The sequence below is a fragment of the Cornus florida genome, unplaced genomic scaffold (genome assembly GCF_030987335.1).
Source record: "Cornus florida cultivar Cherokee Brave unplaced genomic scaffold, ASM3098733v1 CherokeeBrave_3.0.0_Hap2_Chr11, whole genome shotgun sequence".
NCBI classification, from domain to species: Eukaryota; Viridiplantae; Streptophyta; class Magnoliopsida; order Cornales; family Cornaceae; genus Cornus; species Cornus florida.
The window spans coordinates 88,052,358-88,063,767 of record NW_026775581.1 but is presented as its reverse complement, the minus strand read 5'-3'; the positions used below and the strand labels follow the sequence as shown (position 1 = coordinate 88,063,767).

Sequence of the window (11,410 nt, the reverse complement as noted above, 5' to 3'; positions counted from 1 at the left end):
AGATAGCAACTTTGATAATGATGAAGACTTTGAACAAGGGCTTCATTCAATAGAAGAGTTCGTCCACACTATAAGTAATCCCTCGTGTCAGTATAACTTAGTTAGTTTTCAATTTTCTTCTTATAATTGTAAACAGTGCAATACATCTATTAAAAAAGGTCATTACTGTAAAAACCATTATAAAACTTTATTATGTCATAATTGCTATACAAAATTTGAAGATAAGCAAGAAAACATTTTAGTCGAATCTATAAATTCAATATATAAACCATCTAGTCTAATTTAATTCCCAGTAACATTAGAATTTAGAGAAAAATTAGTTCAAATCTCAGCTATGCTTGATACTAGAGCATCTAAAAGTATAATTCAAAAGCATTTAGTCCCAGACGAAGCCTTAGTAAAGTTAAATTATAATGTTAACATGAACCAGTATAATAATGAAAAACTTCCAATAACCCATTGTGTTCAAAACATTCCTATATTAATTAATAATGTAAAGTTTGTTTTACCCCAGACTTACGTAATTAATAATATTCCTAGCACCTATGATTTTATCTTAGGATTAAATTTTATAAACTCACTTACCGGAGGATTTATATATACTCCTATAGGTTTATAATTTTTTAAGAAAGGAACCTTTATTCCATCTAGAGATCTTTATATTCCTCAAAAAGATAAAGAAGCCATTACATATGTTAATACTTTACCTATGACAGAAGAAACGACAGAAAATTTATTTAACGTATCCGAATTTTTAGAAGACATTTCTAAAGCTTTGATATTTCTTAATCATCTTGATGAACCAAAGATTTTACTTAATAATAAAGCTATATTAAAAAAACCCCAAACTAAATATTGATAATCTTATAAGATTAGCAGAAACCACAAAAATCTTAGGTGAAGACCCTCAGAAACACTGGTATAAAAATAAAATTGAAGCAAAATTAAATATAATAAATCCTTTTATAATTATAGAGACACAAGATAATCCTCATACCTTAGACGATCAAGAGGAATTCCAAAGACAAATTAAGGAGCTGTTATTACTAAAAGTAATAAGAAAAAGTAATAGTAGACATAGGAGTCCAGCTTTTATGGTTCGAAATCATGCCGAAATAAAAAGAGGAAAGGCTCGTATGGTTATAAATTATAAATGATTAAATGATAATACTTATGATGATAGTTATAAAATTCCTAATAAAGATGTTTTAATAAATTGAATCCAAGATCGAAAATGGTTTTTTAAATTTGACTGTAAATTAGGATTTTGGCAAATCCGTATGGCTAACGAATCTATTGAATGGACAGCGTTCACATGTCCTGTAGGACATTATGAGTGGTTTGTTATGCCTTTTGGATTAAAAAATGCGCCACAAGAATTTCAGCATAAAATGGATACTATATTTAATAAACACTCAAAATTCTATTGTGTTTACATCGACGATATCTTAGTCTTCAGTCAAACTAAAGAAGAATATAGAAAACATCTTGAACTTATATTTAATGAGTTACTAACACAAGGACTCATTATAAGTAGTAAAAAGATGATATTAGAAAAACAAGATATTAAATTCTTAGGTTTATACATAAAAGATGGAAAAATATAATTACAATCCCATATTGTCAAAAATATTCTAGACTTTCCTGATAAATTAGAAGAAACCAAGTTGTTACAAGCATTTTTAGGATTATTAAACTATGGTCGCAATTTTATTCCAAAATTAGGACAACTAGTAGGACCTTTATATTCAAAACTCGGAAAACATGGTCAAAAATATTTCAATACCCAAGATATAGAGTTAGTTAAGAAAATTAAATCTTTAGTCTCTCAGTTAGAACCTTTACAACTCCCACTTGAAAACAGTTATAAAATTATTCAAACAGATGTATTAGCTCAAGGATGGGCAGGGTTACTTCTTTAAAAACCAACAAAGAATCCCCTCGAGATGAAAAACAAATTTTTCGCCATGCCAGTGGAACTTTTAATAAAGCACAATCTATTTTACCCTCAACAGATTTAGAAATTCTAGGGGTAACCAACTCTATTGAAAAATTTTAGATATTCCTTGATAAAGAATTTCTTATAAGAACAGATTCTGATAACATAGTAAAATTTGCAAATAAAGCAAAGTAACAACGGATGTCTGCAAAACGATGGATTTCCTTTATTGATTGTATTACTGGAAGAGGTTTTAAACCCATATTTGAACATGTTAAAGGAAAAGACAATTATTTAGCAGATATTCTGTCCCGTTTACTAATCGATTATTAAATTTTGCAAGAATGGAAATCAAGAGCAACAATAGTTATAGCCTTATACCAGGCACTTCTAATCCTCTTTTAATTATCCAAAACCCAGTTCAACAGTTCCGCGTTAGACATAATCCTTTTCCTGACCAAAAACTTATTTTAGATAATATTTAATTTTCTAGAAACATCCCTGATAGAACCCTCGTTAGAAATCTAAACACCTTAAGTGAATATTTCATATCATCTAATAAAGCGTATCAGAATTTACAACAAGAACATGAGACGCTTATATCTCATTATAAAAATTTAAATTTAGCTTATCAAAAGACGACAGTAAATCCCACAGAACTAACTATTTCTGAGCAATGGACTAATGAAGATGAAAATCTTCAGACGGCTCAACTTCTGCAGGTACAAACCAAGTATGCCAAGTTATTACCTATATTTTCTCCCATATACAGAGAAATCCTGAGACAACAAGTTCAGCTCTTTCCAGATGACATCAAAGAACTTATCCTTGAAGAAATTAAGTCAGATGGGCTCAAGGAATGGGTTGATATCCAAAATTACCTCAGAAACAATAGTCCATCTAAAGGAACCCGTTATAACTATACCTTTATATGATTAATACAAACAGGCACTGACATACCAATAGCCATTACTTGTTAGATATAGACCCTATTTTCTTTATTCCTTTTGAAATAATCAGAAAAACCCTTTTCTCTACCAAGACAACCATTTGTTATTTAAGCAAACTGTTAGAACTAGGATTGATCTATAGTGTCACCATACCCAAGGATACTCCCTTAGAATATCTAAATTCTTTATGTAATTTTTTCAACCGTTTAAACCAAGCCATTGCCTTCGAACAGAAACTAACTCAAAATTTTATGCCAGAAAGTCCAATTCTCCTTCAAATTCACAGTACTCCCCCAGAATGGGTAAAGGATGGAGATATAATTTTAGGACAGCATCAAATTTACATTCATTCTAATCCCACTGAAGTCAAAATTCTTACCCAACATGTTGATTTTGTAAATAACTTTCGCAATGAGATCGAACCAGCCACCTTCAACCATTTGGTGTACTATAAAGCCTATCGACAAATCAACCCAAGCTACAATCCTAGTTTCAGACTCTATGATCATAATATCAACATGGAAATTTTTGTTAAAGCAAGAATTCCTCATGTCATCAAGTCCCCTCCAGAGATTGAGATATCTCCAAAAGTTGAAGAAATAATAAATGAAGAAAAAATGTTATTAGAACAGTTTAATCTTGCCTACAGAAATGAAGAAACCAGCTCACCAGACAGTACTGATGAATACCTGGCCCGCAGGCATGCCAGAGCAAGAGTTGACAGTCCAAACAGATAGCACTACCGACGAAAATTTGTCTAAAATGCAAGAATTCTAGTAAAAAGCAATTTCTCTATAGTGAAAAGCAGTTTCAGTATTCAAGAAAAGTAGATTCCCAACAGTGTACAGTCAAAAGCAGATCCACCGAAAGCAGATTCTCAATAGCAAAAGTAAATATAATTCTCCAGAAAAAGACACCAACAATTCAGCAATAATTCATGTCATCTTATCTCTAAAAGCATCTTGAATCTCAACCATCCATGCAGCATCTTCAAGCTCAATCGTCGGTTCATCCCTCCCTTCTGCTACAAAAGGAGCCTCTCTGCTCAAGGACAGATTATCGAGTTTTAGAGAAAACAAGTCTCGAACCATCAAGCATCCTAGCCTTCAATTTCCAGTGTGTTTTCTTTTGTGACTTCTTTCAGTATATTTCCTTTGTAACATATAGTGTGAGAGTGTATCAATGTATAAACAGTGTGTATCTATGTATATATTTTCCATGAAATAAATCATCCAGTTTGCTCCTGTTCAATAAATTTCTTTTCCTTATTTCGTATTTTTAGTACTTTCAGACAAAAGACTTCTGTCGACAAATAGATCAAATATATAGATTTTATATAGCAAGGCAGTGTAGATCCTAGAATTTTCTTGAATCCAACCAATACAAGTAGCCTTAGTTTTAATTTATCAATTTCTTCTGTAAGTTGACTCAAACTGTTGGCTTGTTGGCCCATTCTTTGCCGATGTTCAGGCTTTTCTACAGGGCGTTATCAGAGCGCTATCAGGTTCGGCAGTTAATTCTGTGATTTAATTGTTAAATTGGTTCTATGTTATTTTGCATACTTCTATCCGATCGGATCTATCTCAATTTTGGTATCAGAGTTATACTGTTTCATTAAATTTAATTTATATATGCGATCTTTTGTCTAAAGAAGTCTATAAGTCTTTATTAAGCTACTGTATAATTTTAATTTACCGTGAAAAATTAAAAAGAAAATAATAAATATTTTGTTCAAAGATATTGCTGTAATTTTATGATCTAAGGCTTTTTGTTATATTAAAATATTACTTTGGGTCTTTTTAGTAATATAAGTTCTTTTGTAGTGTAAAGCATAAAGTGAAATCTATTTTAGAGAAATATTTTCTAGGTCAATCCTTTTAGGGAAAATCAAAACTTTGTTTCCATTTTAGAGTAACATTTGGGCCTTAAGCCCATGTATTAGTAATTATCCCAAAAAAAAAAAAAAAAATGATAAACCCCTCCTTAAGCAAGGATTATATCCTTAAGCAAGGATTATGGAAATAATCCTTGCTTAAGGAGGGGTTTATCACTTTTTTTTTTTTTTTTTTTTTTACACCAACAGTCTTGCAAACATATTGCTTTAGAAACAGAAGGATAAATAAGAGTGGTACGGAAGCTCAGCAATATTTTTGGTGTATCACATAATTCATTTGGACACATAAATATATTTGTTAACTAAATTTCTTGTGTAATATTTTAGTACAAAAGTAAACAGAGATGTTTGCAAGATTATTGGTGAAAAATATTTTATGTATATTAGAGTAACTATTCTAAAATACTTTTGTTGCAATTTTTCTTCTGCGATAGCAAAAATATGTGGAAACGACTTACGACTTTTTTTGTGTGCTTTTTTTCTTTATATGTTGTTCGTTTTTTTTTTTGAAGCCAAGGCGAAATTGTGCAAAACATAATGAACAATACAATGTATACAAAAAATCTATTACCAAATAGACCCTTATTTACTCGAACTAAGTTGTATAGATGTAGTATGAAAAATTACTTTTTTTTTTTAATTTTTTTTATTTTTCTAATTGGTACTCATACACACTTGTCTGTTCTGATACTTGAACCCCTGATCTCCCTTTGGGAGATAAGAAATTAACACCGCTAGGTCATTGGCCCGTTGGTAATAATAAAAAATAAATAAATAAATAAATAAAATTATTTAATTTTATTATCCATCCTATCACAAGACATGAAATAGAGTAAAATAAATAAAATAAAAAGTGGGAGAGTATATAATCACCACTTTTTCTTTTTCTTTTTTGGGTAAGTATATATAATCACCACATATTTTGGAGTAATGTTTGGTGAGCCTTATTGAATATCAAATCAGTCTAAAATCTACTAAGAAATTATTCAATAAACTAAGTGTGTTTGATACAAGTAATTTAATTAACACTTAAACAAGCATATATATATATATATATATACACATATATTTGTATATATAGTTTAGAATTATAACTTAAGATTCAACTGTTGAAAAATTGAAATTTAACTGTTGAAATTGTTAGTATTTAATTTTTGCACTTAAATTCTCATCATCCTTGTCAGACATTATTATCACCACCACAAAGTTGATCATCGTGAATGGCATGACAAAGAATGTGTATGTTAAGATATGGGAATTTAGCAAAAAGAAAAAGATATGGAAACTAAGGGATGAAAAAAAAAAAAAAAAGATTTGATTCCTTCCGTCTGACAATGATAGATTTATCTTATTTTGCTTAAAATTCAGAAGTTTATAAATTCACACCTTCGAGTTTCACTAGTTATCCATCTCTTTCTCCAAATCGTTGCTTTAAGTGTATATTTCTTCGCAATAGAACTCGTTCTAATTGGTACGTACGTTCTCATTTTACTCATCTTTTGATGAGAGACTTGAAATGTTTATTAGTTTGTTTATAATGTTGCTAGAATAATCCACCATATATAATGATTGTTAACATTTGCATGCACCTAGAGGATGAAAGTTCTGACCCTTTTTTTCTACCTTGTGTTTTTTTTTTTTTTTTTTTTTTTTTTGACTGCGGTGATTGATTTGAAATTCGATTCAGTTCTACTAATTTACACAAAGTATTAGGAGTATTAATTACTTTTTACTTTTTCTCAACATACTATCCAATAACATTTGATACTAATTAAATTAATGTATCATGCACTCGATCTCCAACTATATATAGGCCAGGATGGATTGCAGGTTGAAGGAAGTTGCTGAAAGAGGAGACATCAATGCCTTGTATTCGTTGTTTCGACAATGTAAAGATATCAATGCCTTGTATTCCTCTCAAAAGTCCTCACAAGCAGTCGACGAAGATGACAACGAACGATTTCGACTTGCTGATACTCCTCTACACGTAGCTGCATCAATGGGGCATACGCATTTCGCAGTTGAAATGATTAAATTGATGCCATCATTTGGTCGGAAGCTAAATCCAGATGGCTACAGCCCTTTGCATTTAATACTGCGAAATGGGCATGCCGAGACTGTGATAAGGCTCATAAATATTAACAGCGACCTCATCCGTGTCCAAGGCAAGGAGGGAATCACTCCTTTGCATTACGTAGCCGAAAAAAACGATGTCACTCTTTTGGCTGAATTTCTATGCGCTTGTCCAGCATCCGTCCAAGATTTGAATGTCCGAGGCGAGACCGCCGTGCATGTTGCGGTCAGAAACTGCAGTTTGGAAGCTTTTAAAGTCCATTTCAATTGGGCTAATAAGACCGATGTTGAACTGGTGCTAAAATTGAAGGACGAGGATGGCAACAAAGCGTTGCACGTTGCAGCGTACACTAACCAACGTGAGGCATGAATTCTAGCGCCCCCCTCCTCTCTCGCTCTCTCTCTCTCAATTATATATAATTTGTAAAATGAAATTAACTAATTTATATTATATTTGATCAGGTTGTGAAATTGTTGCTCAAAACAGTGGGTAGAGGAGTAATTGAGAAGAATATGCTTGGTTTGACGGCTCATGATTTAACTAGCGATGAAGAGATCAGAAAAATGTTTACGAGAGCTTCAAGGTCATGTACTAATTATAATAGTGCATGCATTCCTTATTCTACTGATCTGGCACACTTTATAAATACCAAAGGACTCCCTAATATGGGTAATATTAAAAGATTGAAGTCTAGCGATCTTCGAAACACTCTACTAGTGGTAGCTACTCTTGTCGCAACAGCCACCTACCAAGTTTCAGTGGCACCCCCCACTGGAATATTCGATGACGGCAAGAAATTAGCAGTGCCTGAATTTTATTACTATACTCTTTTGTTTATTAACTCCACAGCATTTGCAGCCTCAGTTATGCTTATTTTTATCACCCTCGAAATTGGCCGACACTTTTTGGTGCTCCGACTATCCCTTTTTTGCATAGTCTCCAGCTATATACTCAATGTGCTCTCCACAACACCGAAAACTCCGGCTGATTATGTTACAGTCCTGTTACCATTCCTTTCATATCTTGTCAGCATATATTTTTACTGTCGTGAGCGAATCATCTTCATCAAGATGCCCATTGGCAGGTACAACCCTTCTCACTACTTCCAGCTGCGAGACAAATTATTGGTGGCTGGGATGCCATATACTCAGTCGGATGATTTAGCTTCTGCCTAAATTTTTATTTTCATTCCGGTTAATTAATTAATTGTTGTAATTTTTTCCTTTAATTTACTGGCTGGTTTTGTTTGAGAGTGGGTGTTAATTGTTGTAATTCGATCTCACTGTAGTCTCTGTCGGGGAAGATTCCAACTCTCCAACTTTTACTTTAGAAGCAGTGGCGATGGAAAAGCCTTGGTGGTGGTGTGTTTATGTAATTGTTAATTTGCAATTAAACAATTTGTTAGTGTGCTTGATATATTCTAAGCACAACTTGTGTGTGTGTATACACTTTTCTTTTCTGGCTTGAACTATATATATATATATATATATCATGTATATACTCATTATCAAATTGCCGACGTCCAACTCAAATTAAGCGCAGCACAATTTATTCTTTTTGGTTACCTCAACTAATTTGGGTAATTATGCTAATTGAAACCTTTGTTCCTTTTCTTTTTCAGTTGTCTTATTTCGGGCCTAACTTAAAGTATTAAATAGATATGAAATGACCATAGTATCATTGTGTGACCTTAGGTTCAGGTAAGGACCCAGTTAACGACCTGACTGAATCTTCGGATTTGAGTCGTTACAGTGCTTAGGTGTTTATGGGACTTAGTAACATGCTTTAGGACATTTAACAATGGAGAACAGGGTTGAAAATTGGAGTTATCGAGCTGCTTCCCGAAATAGTGCTCGAGCACTATCTTTTGTGAATTAGTGCTCGAGCACTATAAGGACAGTGCTCGAGCACTGTCTTCTGAGCACTATATGAGGTTTTTGGGCAAACATGTCTCGTTTGACCCTGAATTGATTATTTAAGGTCCCGAATAATAAATAGGGACTTAGGTACAGTTATATGTGAATTTGAGGCATGATATTATCGATGTATGTAAATGGGATTAAATTAATTATTAAATTTTAAGTTTAATCTTATAAATTGTTTACTATAGAAGACTAAAGGTTTAGCATGAAAGGAGATAATAAAATCTTTTGAATTGCTGGAAAAATATATTATCAGCGTGCTATGTTTCTGATTATGATGAAATAAATGATTAAAGGTTTTAAATAATTTATCAGTTATATATGTGATTTAATAACATGAAATTATATGTTATTTATTATTATGATATAATATGATTTTAATCAATTGCATATCTGTATTTTATGATCTTGAACATGATATATACATGTTTTACTACAAGGAAAAATGCTTTTAACGACATGTCATCAACGTCATTAATCGGTTTTTTACGACATTCATGTGCATGCTCTAATTGAAGAAGCCTTGAAAAGTCTATTATTCATGACTAGCATTACAAGTCATTAATTGAAAAATGTGGTGTCGTTAAACAGATAAATGACCTTTGCTTTTAAACATTTACGACTCTACTCGTGCGCCATTAATACATAATATGTTTTATGACGCGCAGTGCAATTTGTTAATGCATGCCTTTAATGACTAGCACAACATATCTTATTTTTGTGCACCCTTTTAAAGACACGATTACCAAGTAAATATTAAATGATTAGTAGTATGTCATAACAACGAACAAACCGGTTGTTAATGGTCTTATTTTTGACATCATGCACTGCATGTCATCTGAATCATCATCTTTTATTTTTTATTTTTTGGAATTCGTTTTCATATAATGGAAGTAAGAATGTTTGTCGTGCACCTGTTTTTCAGTATCACAAATTATGCATGTCTCAAATGTGAAAAAATAATCGACATATCATGTTACACAACCATATATAAGTACAAACCTTATATATATTAAAGAGAATAACCAAAATTCATTACTTTTCATTAAACTAAAGACATCAAGTCTAGTACCATGTTTACAAAATATTTAAAGCCACTGTAAATGTCAAAAACGTTCCCATCCATCCAATATAATAAAGTGAACGGGAAATAAAAGACTAAGCCACTAAATTCAAAAGAAACAGTCATCTTTTGAAAAATACGAACATAACAATCAATTTTGAGAATATATTAGCCCCCACTCATCCATACAAAGTCTTGATGGAAAAAACCAATCCTCCAATCACACTGTCAAAAAACAAAAACAAAAATATTACATTTAATTGTATTACAGTAACGAAAAAATTAATCAGCCTTAAAGAAGTAGACGAAAAGGTAAAGCCAAAGGACAGGAAGCTGAAAAATGGTACAAAAGTTCAAAATCTTAAAAACAAAAAATATTTTTATATGAATTTATAAATGTGTCAATCAACATATCTATATTTAATATAAAACTATTACCTTTGAGACTAAGTTCTTCTCACAAACTTGGTAGGCCATGCAACCGTTTTAGTTGCGCTAGAAATACCCTTCACACATGCCTTTGGGTCCGTTGAATCAATATCTCCAATAAGAATAACTAAATTTGGTTCACTCACATTCCGATCCTTCTAAATTTTCAATTGGTTGAGTATTAGGAGTGACTTAAGGCGGAGCCCTTGCATTACCATACTATAAATTATGAAAACAAATGAGAGAACAATTTAAATTCATTACAAAATTACACAATTTGAATGATAAATTGACATAAAATTATATAAACCAAAATCTCAATGAACAATAATTGAAATTTTAAAATAATGGTGTACTATGAATTACTCTCTAGATATTCAAACTTTATTAGAACACCAATTCATACCAACTCAATGCACTCACTCACTTAACCACATATTATTGTAATGATAAATACCGACCTACCTCTCCCTCTAGTCACTCATCCTTATTCCCCCTCCTCTCACTTTCTATCTCCAAAGCATTGTAGGTTACTATTTGGTGGGTAAGTTAAGAGAGGAGAAAAGCAGTCCCAAATTCATCTTCCCCAAACTGAATCAGCAGAATGAGGGCCACATTGAAGGGAAACCATAACTAAAATAACAAAACAGAACCAGTAATCCCATGTAACATCCCAACAAAAATAGAACACTCAGCATTTAAACACTTAATACGCCTTAACATCGTGGAAATACAAAATCAACAAAGAAAAATGACTGCAGAATATATATTTGAGCAACAATCAAGCATTTTTAAAAATATTATCGCTGCCCCACTCTCTTTTTAACTATAAATTCATATAACAATTTTAAGAGAATAATCTTAGTAGAACCGGCTGTCAGTTCTGAGAGTATCCCAATCTCTGTACTTATTAAAGAACAATATTTAATTCAAAGGTGTTTGTATTACAATTTGGTATTGTAACATATAAGTTTTTATCTAAGATATCTTAAGTATGATAGAAAAAATTCTGGTGCAAGATCTTTAGAAAAAAAAATGACAATGAAGAATAAAGATTGCGTTTAACTAGGTTCCCGGAGAATAGTTGAGACCATTTTAAGAATTAGTTGAAGAAGGTTAAGGATAAAATTATAGGGACA

At 31.8% G+C, this 11,410-nt stretch overlaps 1 protein-coding gene across 1 annotated transcript; it reads left to right on the top strand.

Annotated features, from left to right (window-relative positions):
• Positions 1 to 6,602: 6,602 nt before the first annotated feature.
• LOC132281490 (ankyrin repeat-containing protein BDA1-like) lies at positions 6,603 to 8,032 on the top strand. The gene is made up of 2 exons (XM_059783191.1): positions 6,603 to 7,220; positions 7,319 to 8,032. Exons 1-2 carry the CDS (start codon positions 6,603 to 6,605, stop codon positions 8,030 to 8,032), a joined length of 1,332 nt encoding a protein of 443 aa, XP_059639174.1.
• Positions 8,033 to 11,410: the final 3,378 nt, after the last annotated feature.

Excerpts from the sequence above, each read along its gene's own strand:
- LOC132281490 (XM_059783191.1), top strand. The coding sequence starts at position 6,603 with ATGGATTGCAGGTTGAAGGAAGTTGCTGAAAGAGGAGACATCAATGCC. Across the intron at positions 7,221-7,318 it reads CGTACACTAACCAACGTGAG|GTTGTGAAATTGTTGCTCAA; the intron begins GCATGAATTCTA and ends ATATTTGATCAG.